Source organism: Salvelinus alpinus, chromosome 24 (assembly GCF_045679555.1).
Source record: "Salvelinus alpinus chromosome 24, SLU_Salpinus.1, whole genome shotgun sequence".
Classification (NCBI taxonomy): domain Eukaryota; kingdom Metazoa; phylum Chordata; class Actinopteri; order Salmoniformes; family Salmonidae; genus Salvelinus; species Salvelinus alpinus.
The window spans coordinates 48,278,799-48,301,682 of record NC_092109.1 but is presented as its reverse complement, the minus strand read 5'-3'; the positions used below and the strand labels follow the sequence as shown (position 1 = coordinate 48,301,682).

Genomic DNA, 22,884 nt, shown 5'->3' with positions numbered 1-22,884 from the left:
TATCTCCAGAGATCATTCTGCCTGGCCGTTATCTCTAGAGATCATTCTGTCTGGCCGTTATCTTCAGAGATCATTCTGTCTGGCCGTTATCTCCAGAGATCATTATGTCTGGCCGTTATCTCCAGAGATCATTCTGTCTGGCCGTTATCTCCAGAGATCATTCTGTCTGGCCGTTATCTCTAGAGATCATTATGTCTGGCCGTTATCTCTAGAGATCATTCTGTCTGGCCGTTATCTCCAGAGATCATTATGTCTGGCCGTTATCTCCAGAGATCATTCTGTCTGGCCGTTATCTTCAGAGATCATTCTGTCTGGCCGTTATCTCCAGAGATCATTCTGTCTGGCCGTTATCTCCAGAGATCATTCTGTCTGGCCGTTATCTTCAGAGATCATTCTGTCTGGCCGTTATCTCCAGAGATCATTCTGTCTGGCCGTTATCTCCAGAGATCATTCTGTCTGGCCGTTATCTTCAGAGATCATTCTGTCTGGCCGTTATCTCCAGAGATCATTCTGTCTGGCCGTTATCTCCAGAGATCATTCTGTCTGGCCGTTATCTCCAGAGATCATTCTGTCTGGCCGTTATCTCCAGAGATCATTCTGTCTGGCCGTTATCTCTAGAGGGCCCCACAGTCTCAACATCTGTTTTATCTCTAGAGGGTCCCACATAGAGTACAAATACATTATGATATTACAATATATAGTATACATAGAGTACGTTATGTGGGAAGGGAGGTGCATTATGGGTGATGGAGTGTGAGATACATTATGGGGGATGGGAGGTGAGGTGCATTATGGATGATGAAGGGTGAGGTGCCTTATGGTGGATTGGAGGTCAGGTGCATTGTGGGTGATGGAGGGTGAAGTGCATTATGGGGGATGGGTGGTGAGATGCATTATGGGGGATGGGAAGTGAGGTGCATTATGGGGGATGTGAGGTGAATTATGGGGGAGGTGAGATGCATTATGGGGGATGGGAGGTGAGGTGCATTATGGAGGATGGGAGGTGAGCACAGGAGGTTGGTGGTACCTTACTTGGGGAGGACGGGTTCGTGGTAATGGCTGGAGCGGAATCATTAGAATGGAATCAAATACATCAAACACATGGTTTGATTCCAGCCATTACTATGAGCTGTCCATTATGCATTATGAGGTGTGGGGGAGTCATAGAGAATGATAGAGACCTCTAGTGGCCAAAAGGTCGTATTAGCATGGCCAGCGCCATTGATGGATTCCACCATTTTAATGTAGTCAACTGGGTGCGACTTCCAACTTTATTGGCTGATCCCTCCTGATGAACCTATTGGAGCCATGTTTAACTGGATCATCAGGAGGGATCAGCCAACCGTTTAAGAAGAGAATGTACTACTTCAAAATGCCCATGCTGTGTCAGATGATAGAATGTCACAGATAATAAAATGAGTCGTCTATCGCTCTCTATGTGTGGAGCTGACATCTCGTGAGTCCGTCCAGTTCAGGTTTTTCAACAGGAAGTGATGTAACAGTTGCCATGTGATCGCTAGGGGAGAACTTCTTGCTGCACCATTTTCTTCCTCCAAAAACAGGAACGCCGTTTCCCACAAGGCCACAGGGCTAGGGGAGGGGCATGTGAGGGAGTCCCTTCTGTAGAGGGCTGTGGGTGTTGTAGTCTAGCCCACATTGATTCCCAGCCCCACCTGCACACAGATACGCCACGGTAAGTACACACTACCACCACCGTCACAACCAAAACAACAACACCATCCCCCACCTGCAGTTTGTCACCACGGTGATTAACGAAGGCTCCCATCAGCAGTGTAGCAGGGAGAGGAGACAGACTCTTCTCCAGTACTCCTCCAATTATACACCTACTGTTAACCATGCCTACACACACACACACACACACACACACACACACACACACACACACACACACACACACACACACACACACACACACACACACACACACACACACACACAGGCTGCAGTCAACATTTGTCATCAGAAATACATATTTGCCAGTGGAGGCTGTTGAGGGGAGGACAGCTCATAATAGTGTCTGGAACAAAGCGAATGGAATACATCAAGTATTTGATACCATTCCACTCATTCTGCTCGAGCCATTACCATGAGACCGTCCTCCCCAATTAAGGTACCTGTGATATTTACATAATAACCCCACCACCCCTCCACACACCACTCTACCTCTGAACACCATGTTAGCCTCTGGTACTTCCCTCTGAACACCATGTTAGCCTCTGGTAGTTCCCTCTGAACACCATGTTAGCCTCTGGTACTTCCCTCTGAACACCATGTTAGCCTCTGGTACTTCCCTCTGAACACCATGTTAGCCTCTGGTACTTCCCTCTGAACACCATGTTAGCCTCTGGTAGTTCCCTCTGAACACCATGTTAGCCTCTGGTACTTCCCTCTGAACACCATGTTAGCCTCTGGTAGTTCCCTCTGAACACCATGTTAGCCTCTGGTAGTTAACTCCGAACACCATGTTAGCCTCTGGTAGTTACCTCTGAACACCATGTTAGCCTCTGGTAGTTACCTCTGAACACCATGTTAGCCTCTGGTACTTCCCTCTGAACACCATGTTAGCCTCTGGTAGTTACCTCTGAACACCATGTTAGCCTCTGGTACTTCCCTCCGAACACCATGTTAGCCTCTGGTACTTCCCTCTGAACACCATGTTAGCCTCTGGTAGTTAACTCCGAACACCATGTTAGCCTCTGGTAGTTACCTCTGAACACCATGTTAGCCTCTGGTACTTCCCTCTGAACACCATGTTAGCCTCTGGTAGTTAACTCCGAACACCATGTTAGCCTCTGGTAGTTACCTCTGAACACCATGTTAGCCTCTGGTACTTCCCTCTGAACACCATGTTAGCCTCTGGTAGTTACCTCTGAACACCATGTTAGCCTCTGGTAGTTACCTCTGAACACCATGTTAGCCTCTGAACACCATGTTAGCCTCTGGTAGTTCCCTCTGAACACCATGTTAGCCTCTGGTACTTCCCTCTGAACACCATGTTAGCCTCTGGTACTTCCCTCTGAACACCATGTTAGCCTCTGGTACTTCCCTCTGAACACCATGTTAGCCTCTGGTAGTTCCCTCTGAACACCATGTTAGCCTCTGGTAGTTACCTCCGAACACCATGTTAGCCTCTGGTACTTCCCTCTGAACACCATGTTAGCCTCTGGTAGTTACCTCTGAACACCATGTTAGCCTCTGGTAGTTACCTCTGAACACCATGTTAGCCTCTGGTACTTCCCTCTGAACACCATGTTAGCCTCTGGTAGTTACCTCTGAACACCATGTTAGCCTCTGGTAGTTACCTCTGAACACCATGTTAGCCTCTGGTAGTTACCTCTGAACACCATGTTAGCCTCTGGTACTTCCCTCTGAACACCATGTTAGCCTCTGGTAGTTACCTCTAAACACCATGTTAGCCTCTGGTAGTTACCTCTGAACACCATGTTAGCCTCTGGTAGTTACCTCTGAACACCATGTTAGCCTCTGGTAGTTACCTCTGAACACCATGTTAGCCTCTGAACACCATGTTAGCCTCTGGTAGTTCCCTCTGAACACCATGTTAGCCTCTGGTACTTCCCTCTGAACACCATGTTAGCCTCTGGTAGTTCCCTCTGAACACCATGTTAGCCTCTGGTAGTTACCTCTGAACACCATGTTAGCCTCTGGTACTTCCCTCTGAACACCATGTTAGCCTCTGGTAGTTACCTCCGAACACCATGTTAGCCTCTGGTACTTCCCTCTGAACACCATGTTAGCCTCTGGTAGTTACCTCTGAACACCATGTTAGCCTCTGGTAGTTACCTCTGAACACCATGTTAGCCTCTGGTACTTCCCTCTGAACACCATGTTAGCCTCTGGTAGTTACCTCTAAACACCATGTTAGCCTCTGGTAGTTAACTCCGAACACCATGTTAGCCTCTGGTAGTTACCTCTGAACACCATGTTAGCCTCTGGTACTTCCCTCTGAACACCATGTTAGCCTCTGGTAGTTACCTCTAAACACCATGTTAGCCTCTGGTAGTTACCTCTGAACACCATGTTAGCCTCTGAACACCATGTTAGCCTCTGGTAGTTACCTCTGAACACCATGTTAGCCTCTGGTAGTTCCATCTGGTACCCGAAGGAGGCCGTCGTCTCCTGGGTCCTCGTACTGGCCTCAAACTCTACCCCCACCTGGATCTACACACACACACACACACACACACACACACACACACACACACACACACACACACACACACACACACACACACACACACACACACACACACACACACACACACACACACACACACACACACACACACACACACACACACACACACACACTTGTTGGAAGGTATTGACAACAGCCCCACCTAGTGGTAGTCTGGTAGTAATAGTCTGGTGTGGTCTGGTGTGGTCTGGTGTGGTATGGTCTGATCTGGTCTGGTGTGTTGTGGTCTGGTGGGGTGTGGTGTAGTGTGTTGAGTGTGTCTAGTGTGTGTGTGTGTGTGTGTGTGTGTGTGTGTGTGTGTATTGTGTTTGTCAATGTGTACCTGTTTGTTAGCTCTATGGTAGTAGCTGGCGTGAGCTCCTCCTTTCCCAGCATTCAGTGTCGCCACCCAGTTAGGACCTGACGTAGAATCACAAAGAATCTACTAGATCAGTCTGACGTAGAATAACACAGAATAAACTAGATCAGACAGTCTAAGGTAGAATAACACAGCATAAACTAGATCAAACCGTCTGACGTAGAATCACAGAGAATATACTAGTGTGGTGTGTGTGTATAATGTGTGTCTATATAATGTGTGTATATATAAAATGTGTACAGTAGTGGCCAAAAGTTTTGAGAATGACACAAATATACATTTTCACAAAGTCTGCTGCCTCAGTTTGTATGAAGGCAATTTGCATATACTCCAGAATGTTATGAAGAGTGACCCAAAAATGTCCAGCAAGCGTCAGGACCGTCTCCTAAAGTTGATTCAGCTGTGGGATCGGGGCACCACCAGTACAGAGCTTGCTCAGGAATGGCAGCAGGCAGGTGTGAGTGCATCTGCACGCACAGTGAGGTGAAGACTTTTGGAGGATGGCCTGGTGTCAAGAAGGGCAGCAAAGAAGCCAATTCTCTCCAGGAAAAACATTAGGGACAGACTGATATTCTGCAAAAGGTACAGGGATTGGACTGCTGAGGACTGGGGTAAAGTCATTTTCTCTGAATCCCCTTTCCGATTGTTTGGGGCATCCGGAAAAAAGCTTGTCCGGAGAAGACAAGGTGAGCGCTACCATCAGTCCTGTGTCATGCCAACAGTAAAGCATCCTGAGACCATTCATGTGTGGGGTTGCTTCTCAGCCAAGGGATTGGGCACACTCACAAATTTGCCTAATGTTGAGTTTGGTCCCTCAGACGAGGTTCTAATCTCGTTCCTGGTACTTCATAGTACAAAAACACCAACTCATCCAATGGCATATATCAATTATCAACTCTAGATACCCCCATCTCAAGTACACCCCACTCCTGGACAAGCTCACTGAGGGGAGTGAGCCTCTAGGTCATACACTATCCCAGGATAAGTGTAAGATCAGAGATGACATACAATGTTTCCAGACACTGCCATACACCTCCCCCCAATGGGAAAAGGAGGGAGTGACTGGCGCACAGACATTGTGGAGACAAGTAATTGGTTCCCCATTAATCACGCCATCCCTTCACATGGTTTAAGAATAGGTAAAGACACATTCACATATGAAGACAATGTTCCATTCTGTCCTCTTCCCTTTCTGATATTCTGCATAGCACCAGGGACATGTGAAAGACAAGCCTGACCTCTCCCCTCTCTGGGCCCCAAGTGACTGAGCCCCAGCTTAGGGAAAAGTGCAACTGCCAACAGTATAGTCCAAAAGGATACATTCTAATGACAAGTATATCACATTAGCATATTATGCAAATAAAACATCTTAATTATCTATGTTACCCAACAAATTCTGATTCATCCGCCACAACACATCCTCAGAGAGCAACTTCTCCCAACCACCCAGGAACAGTTTGGTGACGAACAATGCCTTTTCCAGCATGATGGAGCACCTTGCCATAAGGCAAAAGTGATAAATAAGTGGCTCGGGGAACAAAACAGATATATCTGCCATAAATATCTAAATACACTAAAGCAGCAAACTTTGTGGAAATTAATATTTGTGTCATTCTAAAAACTTTTGGCCACGACTGTATATATAATGTGTGTATATATAATGTGTGTCTATATAATGTGTGTCTATATAATGTGTGTCTATATAATGTGTGTATATATAATGTGTGTATATATAATGTGTGTATATACAGTACCAGTCAAAAGTTCGGACACATACTACTTTATTCTTAATATTTTCTACATTGTAGAATAATAGTGAAGACATCAAAACTATGAAATAACACATATTAATCATGTAGTAAACAAAAAAGTGTTAAACAAATCAAAATATAATTTAGATTTCAGATTCTTCAAAGTAGCCACCCTTTGCCTTGACAACAGCTTTGCACACTCTTGGCATTCTCTCAACCAGCTTCACCTGGAATGCTTTCCCAACAGTTTGAAGGAGTTCCCACATATGCTGAGCACTTGTTGGCTGCTTTTCCTTCACTCTGCGGTCCAATTCATCCCAAACCATCTCAATTGGGTTGAGATTGGGTGATTGTGGAGGACAGGTCATCTGATGCAGCACTCCATCGCTCTCCTTGTTCAAATAGCCCTTACACAGCCTGGAGGTATGTTGGGTCATTGTCCTGTTGAAAAACAAATGATAGTCCCACTAAGCGCAAACCATATGGGATGGCTTATCGCTGCAGAATGCTGTGGTAGCCATACAGCTTAAGTGTGCATTGAATTCTAAATAAATCACTAACAGTGTCACCAGCAAAGCACCCCCACACCATCACACCTCCTCCTCCATGCTTCACGGTGGGAACCACACATGCGGAGATCATCTGTTCACCTACTCTATATCTCACAAAGACACGGCAGTTGGAACCAAACATCTCAAACTTGGACTCATCAGACCAAAGGACAGATTTCCACCAGTCTAATTTTTATTATTTTATTAGAATCCCCATTAGCTAACGCTGTAACGCTAACTAATCTTCCTGGGGTCCAAAACCAATTAACAAGACATTACAAACAACCACAAATCAAGACTTCACAAACATTCAACAAGTAAACAATACTGATCATTAAAATACCTGACAGGAAACACATTTAACATTCAGTTGCTACTTTTTATTTCCTGTCCAGTCATATGGTCTATCACATTAGATATACCATATAACTGGACAGTACTCTAAGTGTGATAGATCCAGGAATTGACCATATAACTGGACAGTACTCTAAGTGTGATAGGACCAGGGATTGATCATTTAACTGGACAGTACTCTAAGTGTGATAGGACCAGGGATTGACCATATAACTGGACAGTACTCTAAGTGTGATAGGACCAGGGATTCATATAACTGGACAGTACTCTAAGTGTGATAGGACCAGGGATTTACCATATAACTGGACAGTACTCTAAGTGTGATAGGACCAGGGATTTACCATATAACTGGACAGTACTCTAAGTGTGATAGGACCAGGGATTCATATAACTGGACAGTACTCTAAGTGTGATAGGACCAGGGATTCATATAACTGGACAGTACTCTAAGTGTGATGGGAACAGGGATTTACCATATAACTGGACAGTACTCTAAGTGTGATAGGACCAGGGATTGACCATATAACTGGACAGTACTCTAAGTGTGATAGGACCAGGGATTCATATAACTGGACAGTACTCTAAGTGTGATAGGACCAGGGATTGAATCACCTGATTCAGTGTGCTAGATGTTACATACTCTGAACATTTTCTTGTAACAGCAATTCCCTTACCCATCTTAATAACAATAGTATCTATGTGTTCTGACCATGATAAAGCTGCGTCCAACATGACACCTAGTAGTTTAGTTTTTTTCACTTGCTCTACATAAGTTCTATTCATCGACAATTTCAACTGGGGATCATCAGTAAGCATATATCTTAAACCAATTTCAACTGGGGATCATCAGTAAGCATATATCTTAAACCAATTTCAACTGGGGATCATCAGTAAGCATATATCTTTAACCAATTTCAACTGGGGATCATCAGTAAGCATATATCTTAAACCAATTTCAACTAGGGATCATCAGTAAGCATATATCTTAAACCAATTTCAACTGGGGATCATCAGTAAGCATATATCTTAAACCAACTGGGGATCATCAGTAAGCATATATCTTAAACCAACTGGGGATCATCAGTAAGCATATATCTTAAACCAATTTCAACTGGGGATCATCAGTAAGCATATATCTTAAACCAATTTCAACTGGGGATCATCAGTAAGCATATATCTTAAACCAACTGGGGATCATCAGTAAGCATATATCTTAAACCAATTTCAACTGGGGATCATCAGTAAGCATATATCTTAAACCAATTTCAACTGGGGATCATCAGTAAGCATATATCTTAAACCAACTGGGGATCATCAGTAAGCATATATCTTAAACCAATTTCAACTGGGGATCATCAGTAAGCATATATCTTAAACCAATTTCAACTGGGGATCATCAGTAAGCATATATCTTAAACCAACTGGGGATCATCAGTAAGCATATATCTTAAACCAATTTCAACTGGGGATCATCAGTAAGCATATATCTTAAACCAATTTCAACTGGGGATCATCAGTAAGCATATATCTTAAACCAACTGGGGATCATCAGTAAGCATATATCTTAAACCAACTGGGGATCATCAGTAAGCATATATCTTAAACCAATTTCATATTGGGATCATCAGTAAGCATATATCTTAAACCAATTTCAACTGGGGATCATCAGTAAGCATATATCTTAAACCAACTGGGGATCATCAGTAAGCATATATCTTAAACCAACTGGGGATCATCAGTAAGCATATATATTAAACCAACTGGGGATCATCAGTAAGCATATATCTTAAACCAACTGGGGATCATCAGTAAGCATATATCTTAAACCAATTTCAACTGGGGATCATCAGTAAGCATATATCTTAAACCAATTTCAACTGGGGATCATCAGTAAGCATATATCTTACACCAACTGGGGATCATCAGTAAGCATATATCTTAAACCAATTTCAACTGGGGATCATCAGTAAGCATATATCTTAAACCAATTTCAACTGGGGATCATCAGTAAGCATATATCTTAAACCAATTTCAACTGGGGATCATCAGTAAGCATATATCTTAAACCAACTGGGGATCATCAGTAAGCATATATCTTAAACCAATTTCAACTGGGGATCATCAGTAAGCATATATCTTAAACCAATTTCAACTGGGGATCATCAGTAAGCATATATCTTAAACCAACTGGGGATCATCAGTAAACATATATCTTAAACCAATTTCAACTGGGGATCATCAGTAAGCATATATCTTAAACCAACTGGGGATCATCAGTAAGCATATATCTTAAACCAACTGGGGATCATCAGTAAGCATATATCTTAAACCAACTGGGGATCATCAGTAAGCATATATCTTAAACCAACTGGGGATCATCAGTAAGCATATATCTTAAACCAACTGGGGATCATCAGTAAGCATATATCTTAAACCAACTGGGGATCATCAGTAAGCATATATCTTTAACCAACTGGGGATCATCAGTAAGCATATATCTTAAACCAACTGGGGATCATCAGTAAGCATATATCTTAAACCAACTGGGGATCATCAGTAAGCATATATCTTTAACCAATTTCAACTGGGGATCATCAGTAAGCATATATCTTAAACCAATTTCAACTGGGGATCATCAGTAAGCATATATCTTAAACCAACTGGGGATCATCAGTAAGCATATATCTTTAACCAATTTCAACTGGGGATCATCAGTAAGCATATATCTTAAACCAATTTCAACTGGGGATCATCAGTAAGCATATATCTTTAACCAACTGGGGATCATCAGTAAGCATATATCTTAAACCAACTGGGGATCATCAGTAAGCATATATCTTAAACCAACTGGGGATCATCAGTAAGCATATATCTTAAACCAAATTCAACTGGGGATCATCAGTAAGCATATATCTTAAACCAATTTCAACTGGGGATCATCAGTAAGCATATATCTTTAACCAATTTCAACTGGGGATCATCAGTAAGCATATATCTTAAACCAATTTCAACTGGGGATCATCAGTAAGCATATATCTTTAACCAATTTCAACTGGGGATCATCAGTAAGCATATATCTTAAACCAATTTCAACTGGGGATCATCAGTAAGCATATATCTTTAACCAACTGGGGATCATCAGTAACCATATATCTTAAACCAACTGGGGATCATCAGTAAGCATATATCTTAAACCAACTGGGGATCATCAGTAAGCATATATCTTAAACCAACTGGGGATCATCAGTAAGCATATATCTTAAACCAACTGGGGATCATCAGTAAGCATATATCTTAAACCAACTGGGGATCATCAGTAAGCATATATCTTAAACCAAATTCAACTGGGGATCATCAGTAAGCATATATCTTAAACCAATTTCAACTGTAGTTCACATCAACCCACTCAGACACCATTCGTAGTTCACATCAACCCACTCAGACACCATTCGTAGTTCACATCAACCCACTCAGACACCATTCGTAGTTCACATCAACCCACTCAGACACCATTCGTAGTTCACATCAACCCACTCAGACACCATTCGTAGTTCACATCAACCCACTCAGACACCATTCGTAGTTCACATCAACCCACTCAGACACCATTCGTAGTTCACATCAACCCACTCAGACACCATTCGTAGTTCACATCAACCCACTCAGACACCATTCGTAGTTCACATCAACCCACTCAGACACCATTCGTAGTTCACATCAACCCACTCAGACACCATTCGTAGTTCACATCAACCCACTCAGACACCATTCGTAGTTCACATCAACCCACTCAGACACCATTCGTAGTTCACATCAACCCACTCAGACACCATTCGTAGTTCACATCAACCCACTCAGACACCATTCATAGTTCACATCAACCCACTCAGACACCATTCGTAGTTCACATCAACCCACTCAGACACCATTCGTAGTTCACTACTCAGTAAATCTGTTAGCTCATTACATTCTGATGCTGCGCTATACATTGTAGAGTCATCAGCATACATGACCACTCTTGCTTTGTTCATTACTGAAGGTAAATCATTAGTAAAGACAGAGTAGAGAAGTGGGCCTAGGCAGCTTCCTTGAGGAACACCACAGTGTATATCTTTACTGTTTGAAAAGCTACCATTAAAGAACACGTTTAGCCTTCTCCTGGATAGATCGTTTTCCATCCAGGATGGAGCTGCAGACTTAAAACCATAACATTTGAGTTTACCTAGTAACAGTTCATGATCAATTACATCAAAAGCAGCACTGAAATCTAGCAACACTGCACCAACTAACTTCCTGTCATCCATACTCTTTAACCAATCACCTGTCATTCGTGCTAAGGCCGTACTCGTAGAATGCCCTTCTTTGCATGCTGGAAACCCGTTATCAGACCATTACATGAGAAATAATCCTTGATTTGTACAGATACAATTTTTTCCAATAATTTACTTAACACCGGCAGCAAGTTTATAGGACGACTATAAGGACCAGTGAATGCAGATGTTTTATCCTTAGGTAGTGGAATAACCTTTGACACTTTCCAGACTTCTGGGCACACCCCCATACATCAAGCACTTATTAAAAATATGAGAGATTGGTGTAGATATTTGGTTAGCTGTAACTCTAAGCAATTTGGCGTCAAGATGATCTGTACCAGGTGACTTGTCTTCCGAAAGAGACAACAACATCCTTGCTACTTCTTCCCTTTCTACCTCGTCCCTTTCTACCTCGTCCCTTTCTACCTCTTCCCTTTCTACCTCTTCCCTTTCTACCTCTTCCCTTTCTACCTCGTCCCTTTCTACCTCGTCCCTTTCTACCTCGTCCCTTTCTACCTCTTCCCTTTCTACCTCTTCCCTTTCTACCTCTTCCCTTTCTACCTCGTCCATTTCTACCTCTTCCCTTTCTACCTCGTCCCTTTCTACCTCGTCCCTTTCTACCTCGTCCCTTTCTACCTCGTCCCTTTCTACCTCTTCCCTTTCTACCTCTTCCCTTTCTACCTCTTCCCTTTCTACTTGGTTAAATTCAAACCTGCATTGCCTCTCCTTCATGATACAATCTTTTGTAAGGGTATATGACATGGAGCCATCAGTTGGAATCATAGCATTCCTCAACTTGTCCACTTTGCTGGAATTACTTGTGTCTGTCGCTCCTCCTAACTCCTTGGGAAGGAGGGTGAACAATCAGTTTGTCATACCTCACGTATGCTATGTCTGTCACACCCTGATCTGTTTCACCTGTCTTTGTTATTGTCTCCACTCCCTCCAGGTGTCGCCCATCTTCCCCATTATCCCCTGTGTACTTATACTGGTGTTCTCGGTTTGTCTGTTGCCAGTTCGTCTTGTTTGTTCTAGCCTACCAGCGGTTTCTCTCAGCGCATGCTTTTCCCCAGTCTCTCTTTCTCGCCCTCCTGGTTTTGACCCTTGCCTGGCCTGTCTCTGAGCCCGCCTGCCTGACCACTCTGCCTGTCTCTGAGCCCGCCTGCCTGACCCTGAGCCTGCCAGCCGTGCTGTACCTTTGCCCAACCTCTGGATTACTGACCTCTGCCTGTCTCTGAGCCCGCCTGCCTGACCACTCTGCCTGTCTCTGAGCCCGCCTGCCTGACCACTCTGCCTGTCTCTGAGCCCGCCTGCCTGACCACTCTGCCTGTCTCTGAGCCTGTCTGCCGTCCTGTACCTTTCCCCTACTTCTGGACTACCGACCTCTGCCTGTCTCTGAGCCCGCCTGCCTGACCACTCTGCCTGTCTCTGAGCCTGCCTGCCGTCCTGTACCTTTCCCCTACTTCTGGACTACCGACCTCTGCCTGTCTCTGAGCCCGCCTGCCTGACCACTCTGCCTGTCTCTGGCACCACCACTACACCCTGGTTTCCCAGACCGGTGAGCACGTTCCAGCTCTACCTGTTGATCCAGTTGTAGCTCCTCAGAAAACAGCTTTCGAACTTTGTCCTCAAATTCAGCCCATGTCTTACTTTGGCTCTCCTGGATACCATCTATTACAATATTATTTCTCCTCGATTCTCCATCCAGGTAATCTGCCTTCCCAGACATGTTCTGGAGGCCCTCCCCGACTGTGGTGATTTCATTCTGCCTTCCCAGACATGTTCTGGAGGCCCTCCCCGACTGTGGTGATTTCATTCAGCCTTCTCAGACATGTTCTGGAAGCCCTTCCTGACTGTGGTGATTTCATTCAGCCTTCCCAGACATGTTCTGGCAGTTCTCCCTGACTGTGGTGATTTCATTCAGCCTTCTCAGACATGTTCTGGAAGCCCTTCCTGACTGTGGTGATTTCATTCAGCCTTCCCAGACATGTTCTGGCAGTTCTCCCTGACTGTGGTGATTTCATTCTGCATAGAGGAACAGTTTCTGGGAAGTGTATCCTGTGTGGTCTTCAATACATCCACATCCTTCTGTGTGAACTGAAGGCTTGTTTTAATGTCTTGTACATCTTCAGTCAGGTCGTCCAGCCGTTTGTTGGTAGACTCCGTGATCATTTTGTATGAAGCTTTTAAAGCTATTTTCCTGCTGAAGTATCATTTCCTTATAGAAAACATTCTGCTTCTCCAAGAGTTCACGTACCTGCCCAGCAGAGATATGATCCTCATCTTTTTTCGGAGGCATGACAGTACTAATAGCAGGATAAGCCCGCTATTCACTCTGTGAAATGAGAGACGCCGGCAGTAGAAAACTCTGGAAATCGGTGGTCCTAAAACCAAGACAAATAGAAGTGCGGCCCTAGCTACAAGGGCTAACCGCTTAGCGTGCTTGGTATCCAGCAGTAGTAGCCCAGTTTGCCTAGATTCATAGCTAGCAGCTAGTCTAGCTGCTTAGCCATTGTATTACCACCTTGTTTGAGCACGGATCCCTGGACATATATCAGCGGTCCCAGCGTTAACGCTAACTGCGTCCCACGATCCAGATATGACAAGGAAAACTATTGTAGATTTTATTAGCTAACTAGGTAGTTTGTTAAAGTAAAACAAACCACGTCTCTAGTCTGGTACTGTGAATGTTGATGACGTGCTGACTCTCTCTGACTCAGTATACTTCTAATGTCCATTGCTCGTGTTTCTTGGCCCAAGCAAATCTCTTCTTCTTATTGGTGTCTTTTAGTAGTGTTTTCTTTGCAGCGTTTCACAATGAAGGCCTGATTCATGCAGTCTCCTCTGAACAGTTGATGTGTCTGTTACTGTAACTGTTACTGTCTGTAACTCTGAAGCATTTATTTGGGCTGCAATTTCTGAGGCTGGTAACTAATGAACTTCTCCTCTGCAGCAGAGGTAACTCTGGGTCTTCCTTTCCTGTGGCGGTCCTCATGAGAGCCAGTTTCATCATAGCGCTTGATGGTTTTTGCGACTGCACTTGAAGAAACTTTCAAGATCTTGAAATTTTCCAGATTGACAGGCCTTCATGTCTTAAAGTAATGATGGACTGTCGTTTCTCTTTTCTTATCTGAGCTGTTCTTACCATGATATGGACTTGGTCTTTTACCAAATAGGGATATCTTTCGTATATCACCCCTACCTTCTCACAACACAACTGATTGGCTCTAATGCATTAAGGAAAGAAATTCCACAAATTAACATTTAACAAGGCACACCTGTTATTGAAATGCATTACAGGTCATTCCACCTCATGAAGCTGGTTGAGAGAATGCCAAGAGTGTGCAAAACTGTCGTCAAGGCAAAGGGTGGCTACTTTGAAGAATCTCAAATATAAAATATTTTGATTTGTTTAACACTTTTTTTGGTTACTACATGATTCCATATGTGTTATTTCATAGTTTCATGTCTTCACTATTATTCTACAATGTCATTATGGGGTATTGTGTGAAGATTGAGCGGGGAAAAATGATTTAATCCATTATAGAATAAGGCTGTAATGTAACAAAGTCAAGGGGTCTGAATACTTTCCGAAGACACTGTATGTATATATACACTACCGTTCAAAAGTTTGGGGTCACTTAGAAATTCCCTGTTTTTGAAAGAAAAACATTTTTTGTCCATTAAAATAACATCAAATTGATCCGAAATACAGTGTAGACATTGTTAATGTTGTAAATGACTATTGTAGCTGGAAACGGCAGATTTTTAATGGAATATCTACATTGGCGTACAGAGGTCCATTATCAGCAAGCATCACTCCTGTGTTCCAACGGCACGTTATGTTAGCTAATCCAAGTTTATAATTTTAAAAGGCTAACTGAGCATTAGAAAACCTTTGCAATTATGTTAGCACAGCTGAAAACTGTTGTCCTGAATAAAGAAGCAATAAAACTGGCCTTCTTTAGAATAGTTGAGTATCTGGAGCATCAGCATTTGTGGGTTTGATTACAGGCTCAAAATGGCCAGAAACAAAGACCTTTCTTCTGAAACTCGTCAGTCTATTCTTGTTCTGAGAAATGAAGGCTATTCCATGCGAGAAATTGCCAAGAAACTGAAGATCTCATACAACGCTGTGTATTACTCCCTACACAGAACAGCGCAAACTGCCGCAAACCAGAATGAAAAGAGGAATGGGAGGCCCCGGTGCACAACTGAGCAAGAGGACAAGTACATTAGAGTGTCTAGTTTGAGAAACATACGCCTCACAAGTCCTCAACTGGCAGCTTTATTAAATAGTACCCGCAAAACACCAGTCTCAACGTCAACAGTGAAGAGGCGACTCTGGGATGCTGGCCTTCTAGGCAGAGTTGCAAAGAAAAATACATATCTCAGACTGGCCAATAAAAAGAAAAGATTAAGATGGGCAAAAGAACACAGACACTAGACAGAGGAAGATTGTAAAAAAGTGTTAATGACAGACGAATCGAAGTTTGAGGTGTTCAGATCACAAAGAAGAACATTCGTGAGATGCAGAAAAATTAAAAGATGCTGGAGGAGTGCTTGACGCCATCTGTCAAGCAAGGTGGAGGCAATGTGATGGTCTGGGGGTGCTTTAGTGGTGGTAAAGTGGGAGATTTGTACAGGGTAAAAGGAAGGCTATCACTCCATTTTGCAACGCCATGCCATACCCTGTGAACGACACTTAATTGGAGCCAATTTCCTCCTACAACAGGACAATGACCCAAAGCACAGCTCCAAACTATGCAAGAACTATTTAGGGAAGAAGCAGTCAGCTGGTATTCTGTCTATAATGGAGTGGTCAGCACAGTCACCGGATCTCAACCCTATTGAGCTGTTGTGGGAGCAGCATGACCGTATGGTACGTAAGAAGTGCCCATCAAGCCAATCCAACTTGTGGGAGGTGCTTCAGGAAGCAGGGGGTGAAATCTCTTCAGATTACCTCAACAAATTGACAACTAGAATGCCAAATGTCTGCAAGGCTGTAATTACTGCAAATGGAGGATTCTTTGACGAAAGCAAAGTTTGAAGGACACAATTATTATTTAAATTAAAAATCATCATTTATAACCTTGCGTCTTGACTATATTTCCTATTAATTTTGCAACTCATTTCATGTATGTTTTCATGGAAAACAAGGACATTTGTAAGTGACCCCAAGTTTTTGAACGGTAGTGTATATTTAAGCAATAAGGCACGAGAGGGTGTGGTATATGGCCAATATACCACGGCTAAGGGCTGTCCTTAAGCACGACGCAACGCGGGGTGCCTGGATACAGCCCTTAGCTGTGGTTTATTGGCAATATACAACAAACCCCCCAGGTGCCTTATTGCTATTATAAACTGGTTACCAACGTCATAAATGTTTTTGTCATACCCGTGGTATGTGGTCTGATACACCACGGCTGTCAGCCAATCAGCATTCAGGGCTCAGACCCAGTTTATAACGTGTCTATATATATATATATATTATATAATATATATGTATATATATAATGTGTGTCTATATATATATATATATAGAGTGTGTATATATAATGTGTGTATATATATATATATAGAGTGTGTATATATAATGTGTGTATATATATATATATAGAGTGTGTATATATAATGTGTGTATATATATATATATAGAGTGTGTATATATAATGTGTGTATATATATATATAATACCTGAGTACTGTCCAGCCAGGGTGAGAATCCCTCCCTCTTCATGTCTTCCTCTGTGGTAGACCAGCTCTCCTCCCAACACCAGCCCTGAACACACACTCTGGAGGAAATGGGCAACCAGGATCACTACCCCCCCCCCCCCCCCCCACACACACACACACACACACACACACACACACACACACACACACACACACACACACAATCATATATATTATAATGACACACGGACATTATCATATTATAATGACACACACACATTATCATATATATTATAATGACACACAGACATTAAAATATTATAATGACACACAGACATTATCATATATATTATAATGACACACAGACATTATCATATTATTATGACACACACACATTATCATATATATTATAATGACACACAGACATTATCATATTATAATGACACACAGACATTATCATATTATAATGACACACACACACAATCATATATATTATAATGACACACACACATTATCATATATATTATAATGACACACAGACATTATCATATTATGACACACAGACATTATCATATTATAATGACACACACACATTATCAAATATATTATAATGACACACAGACATTATCATATTATAATGACACACAGACATTATCATATTATAATGACACACACACACAATCATATATATTATAATGACACACACACATTATCATATATATTATAATGACACACAGACAGTATCATAGAAATACACTCAGCTACCTGACTCCCGTAGGACATCAGGGTTCGCCATGGTAACAGCAGCTGTGAAATCATTTCCTCTGTACTCCGTCTCAAACTGCCACGTCATGAACTGAGCCTGCTGGGTCTACACACACACACACACACACACACACACACACACACACACACACACACACACACACACACACACACACACACACACACACACACACACACACACACACACACACACACACACACACACACACACACACACACACACTGGCTATGTAACCTGGGACGTCTTACAGACTGGAGGACCTGGGTCTGACTGGCTATGTAACCTGGGACGTCTTACAGACTAGAGGACCTGGGTCTGACTGGCTATGTAACCTGGGACGTCTTACAGACTAGAGGACCTGGGTCTGACTGGCTATGTAACCTGGGACGTCTTACAGACTGGAGGACCTGGGTCTGACTGGCTATGTAACCTGGGACGTCTTAGAGACTAGAGGACCTGGGTCTGACTGGCTATGTAACCTGGGACGTCTTAGAGACTGGAGGACCTGGGTCTGACTGGCTATGTAACCTGGGACGTCTTACAGACTGTAGGAACTGGGTCTGACTGGCTATGTAACCTGGGACGTCTTAGAGACTGGAGGACCTGGGTCTGACTGGCTATGTAACCTGGGACGTCTTACAGACTGTAGGAACTGGGTCTGACTGGCTATGTAACCTGGGACGTCTTAGAGACTAGAGGACCTGGGTCTGACTGGCTATGTAACCTGGGACGTCTTACAGACTAGAGGACCTGGGTCTGACTGGCTATGTAACCTGGGACGTCTTAGAGACTAGAGGACCTGGGTCTGACTGGCTATGTAACCTGGGACGTCTTACAGACTAGAGGACCTGGGTCTGACTGGCTATGTAACCTGGGACGTCTTACAGACTGGAGGACCTGGGTCTGACTGGCTATGTAACCTGGGACGTCTTACAGACTGGAGGACCTGGGTCTGACTGGCTATGTAACCTGGGACGTCTTAGAGACTAGAGGACCTGGGTCTGACTGGCTATGTAACCTGGGACGTCTTACAGACTGGAGGACCTGGGTCTGACTGGCTATGTAACCTGGGACGTCTTACAGACTGGAGGACCTGGGTCTGACTGGCTATGTAACCTGGGACGTCTTACAGACTAGAGGACCTGGGTCTGACTGGCTATGTAACCTGGGACGTCTTAGAGACTGGAGGACCTGGGTCTGACTGGCTATGTAACCTGGGACGTCTTACAGACTAGAGGACCTGGGTCTGACTGGCTATGTAACCTGGGACGTCTTAGAGACTGGAGGACCTGGGTCTGACTGGCTATGTAACCTGGGACGTCTTACAGACTGGAGGACCTGGGTCTGACTGGCTATGTAACCTGGGACATCTTAGAGACTGGAGGACCTGGGTCTGACTGGCTATGTAACCTGGGACGTCTTAGAGACTGGAGGACCTGGGTCTGACTGGCTATGTAACCTGGGACGTCTTAGAGACTGGAGGACCTGGGTCTGACTGGCTATGTAACCTGGGACGTCTTAGAGACTGGAGGACCTGGGTCTGACTGGCTATGTAACCTGGGACGTCTTAGAGACTAGAGGACCTGGGTCTGACTGGCTATGTAACCTGGGACGTCTTACAGACTAGAGGACCTGGGTCTGACTGGCTATGTAACCTGGGACGTCTTACAGACTGGAGGACCTGGGTCTGACTGGCTATGTAACCTGGGACGTCTTAGAGACTGGAGGACCTGGGTCTGACTGGCTATGTAACCTGGGACGTCTTAGAGACTGGAGGACCTGGGTCTGACTGGCTATGTAACCTGGGACGTCTTAGAGACTGGAGGACCTGGGTCTGACTGGCTATGTAACCTGGGACGTCTTAGAGACTGGAGGACCTGGGTCTGACTGGCTATGTAACCTGGGACGTCTTAGAGACTGGAGGACCTGGGTCTGACTGGCTATGTAACCTGGGACGTCTTACAGACTAGAGGACCTGGGTCTGACTGGCTATGTAACCTGGGACGTCTTAGAGACTGGAGGACCTGGGTCTGACTGGCTATGTAACCTGGGACGTCTTAGAGACTAGAGGACCTGGGTCTGACTGGCTATGTAACCTGGGACGTCTTAGAGACTGTAGGACCTTGGTCTGACTGGCTATGTAACCTGGGACGTCTTACAGACTAGAGGACCTGGGTCTGACTGGCTATGTAACCACGGTCAACTGTTCTCGGAGTTCTAGGAGTACGCATTGAAACAAGTCAGTCTTGCACTGGGGTTTATTCATTTTTTCAATTTATATTATTTTATTTAACATTTATTTAACTAGGCAAGTCAGTTAAGAACAAATTCTTATTTACAATGACGGCCTACTTGTCGATCTGAACCACCCACCTGAAACACAGCCTTGGCCCTGATTCGTTCGCTAAGATGCAGCAGCGAATGAGCATTCAGACTGCCGGAGGAGTCCATCTCACCGATCAGCACGGGGGAGTCCTAAAAATGGAAAGTTTGTGGTAATACTAACATTTCTATCTTTGTTTTTCTATGCTGTTTTGTACTGTAGGGATGTTGTTTTGCTGTGTCTAGTCTGTGTGTAATCCATCAGGTACCACGGTGGAACCAAGTGGAATCACTTTAACGTGTTATCCTCAGAGGTGTACTCATCTGTTTCCCAATAAATAAACCAATCAATCCCCACATCTTAATGAAGTATACTAGAGCAGAATAGAATAGCCTGCACACTGAATATGCTCCTACTGACATTTATTGACACCATGTTAGCCTCTGAACACCATGTTAGCCTCTGGTAGTTACCTCTGAACACCATGTTAGCCTCTGGTAGTTACCTCTGAACACCATGTTAGCCTCTGGTAGTTACCTCTGAACACCATGTTAGCCTCTGGTAGTTACCTCTGAACACCATGTTAGCCTCTGGTAGTTACCTCTGAACACCATGTTAGCCTCTGGTAGTTACCTCTGAACACCATGTTAGCCTCTGGTAGTTACCTCTGAACACCATGTTAGCCTCTGGTAGTTACCTCTGAACACCATGTTAGCCTCTGGTAGTTACCTCTGAACACCATGTTAGCCTCTGGTAGTTACCTCCGAACACCATGTTAGCCTCTGGTAGTTACCTCCGAACACCATGTTAGCCTCTGGTAGTTCCCTCTGAACACCATGTTAGCCTCTGGTAGTTACCTCCGAACACCATGTTAGCCTCTGGTAGTTCCCTCTGAACACCATGTTAGCCTCTGGTAGTTACCTCTGAACACCATGTTAGCCTCTGGTAGTTACCTCTGAACACCATGTTAGCCTCTGGTAGTTACCTCTGAACACCATGTTAGCCTCTGAACACCATGTTAGCCTCTGGTAGTTACCTCTGAACACCATGTTAGCCTCTGAACACCATGTTAGCCTCTGGTAGTTACCTCTGAACACCATGTTAGCCTCTGGTAGTTACCTCTGAACACCATGTTAGCCTCTGGTAGTTACCTCTGAACACCATGTTAGCCTCTGAACACCATGTTAGCCTCTGGTAGTTACCTCTGAACACCATGTTAGCCTCTGGTAGTTACCTCTGAACACCATGTTAGCCTCTGGTAGTTACCTCTGAACACCATGTTAGCCTCTGAACACCATGTTAGCCTCTGGTAGTTACCTCTGAACACCATGTTAGCCTCTGGTAGTTACCGCTGAGCACCATGTTAGCCGCTGAGCACAATGTTAGCCGCTGAACACCATGTTAGCCCCTGAACACCATGTTAGCCCCTGAACACCATGTTAGCCGCTGAGCACCATGTTAGTCTCTGGTAGTTACCTCTGAACACCATGTTAGCCCCTGAGCACCATGTTAGCCGCTGAGCACCATGTTAGCCTCTGAACACCATGTTAGCCGCTGAGCACCATGTTAGTCTCTGGTAGTTACCTCTGAACACCATGTTAGCCCCTGAGCACCATGTTAGCCGCTGAGCACAATGTTAGCCGCTGAGCACCATGTTAGCCCCTGAGCACCATGTTAGCCCCTGAGCACCATGTTAGCCGCTGAACACCATGTTAGCCGCTGAACACCATGTTAGCCGCTGAACACCATGTTAGCCTCTGAACACCATGTTAGCCTCTGGTAGTTACCTCTGGACACCATGTTAGCCTCTGGTAGTTACCTCTGAACACCATGTTAGCCTCTGGTACTTCCCTCTGAACACCATGTTAGCCTCTGAACACCATGTTAGCCTCTGGTACTTCCCTCTGAACACCATGTTAGCCTCTGGACAGCATGTTAGCCTCTGAACACCATGTTAGCCTCTGAACACCATATTAGCCTCTGGACACCATATTAGCCTCTGAACACCATGTTAGCCTCTGGACACCATGTTAGCCTCTGAACACCATGTTAGCCCCTGAACACCATGTTAGCCTCTGAACACCATATTAGCCTCTGGACACCATATTAGCCTCTGGACACCATGTTAGCCTCTGGACACCATGTTAGCCTCTGGACACCATGTTAGCCTCTGGACACCATGTTAGCCTCTGGACACCATGTTAGCCTCTGAACACCATGTTAGCCTCTGGACACCATGTTAGCCTCTGGACACCATGTTAGCCTCTGAACACCATGTTAGCCTCTGAACACCATATTAGCCTCTGTAAACCATGTTAGCCTCCGGTATACAAGTGTAATGTTTATAAATATATTGCTCAGGGTAGTTAGGTGTGAATATGCCTTTAGATTAAAGCTGACAGTCTGCACTTTAACTTCATAGTCATTGTATCATTGAAACGCTAAGATGGAGCCGGAGAATAAGGCAGACGTCTTGTTTTGTTGTTTGTTTATAACTTATTTATTTTACTTATTGTGTACATAATGTTGCTGCTA

General features: G+C 44.1%; 1 protein-coding gene across 2 annotated transcripts in view; it reads right to left on the bottom strand.

The window, feature by feature from the left end:
- Positions 1-973: 973 nt before the first annotated feature.
- LOC139551661 (mitochondrial import receptor subunit TOM40B) overlaps positions 974-22,884 on the bottom strand; it is a 36,640-nt gene continuing 14,729 nt past the window's right edge. Inside the window, exons 5-11 of one of the 2 annotated variants that reach the window (XM_071362937.1) lie at positions 20,400-20,501; positions 18,005-18,110; positions 17,262-17,384; positions 4,560-4,636; positions 4,098-4,200; positions 1,748-1,860; positions 974-1,673 (exon numbers count right to left, since the gene is read on the bottom strand). In XM_071362937.1, the coding sequence (XP_071219038.1) occupies positions 1,647-1,673; positions 1,748-1,860; positions 4,098-4,200; positions 4,560-4,636; positions 17,262-17,384; positions 18,005-18,110; positions 20,400-20,501 (651 nt within the window). In that variant the 3' untranslated portion in view covers positions 974-1,646. The remainder of the gene's footprint in view (positions 1,674-1,747; positions 1,861-4,097; positions 4,201-4,559; positions 4,637-17,261; positions 17,385-18,004; positions 18,111-20,399; positions 20,502-22,884) is intronic. The other variant, XM_071362938.1, reaches the window with a different exon arrangement.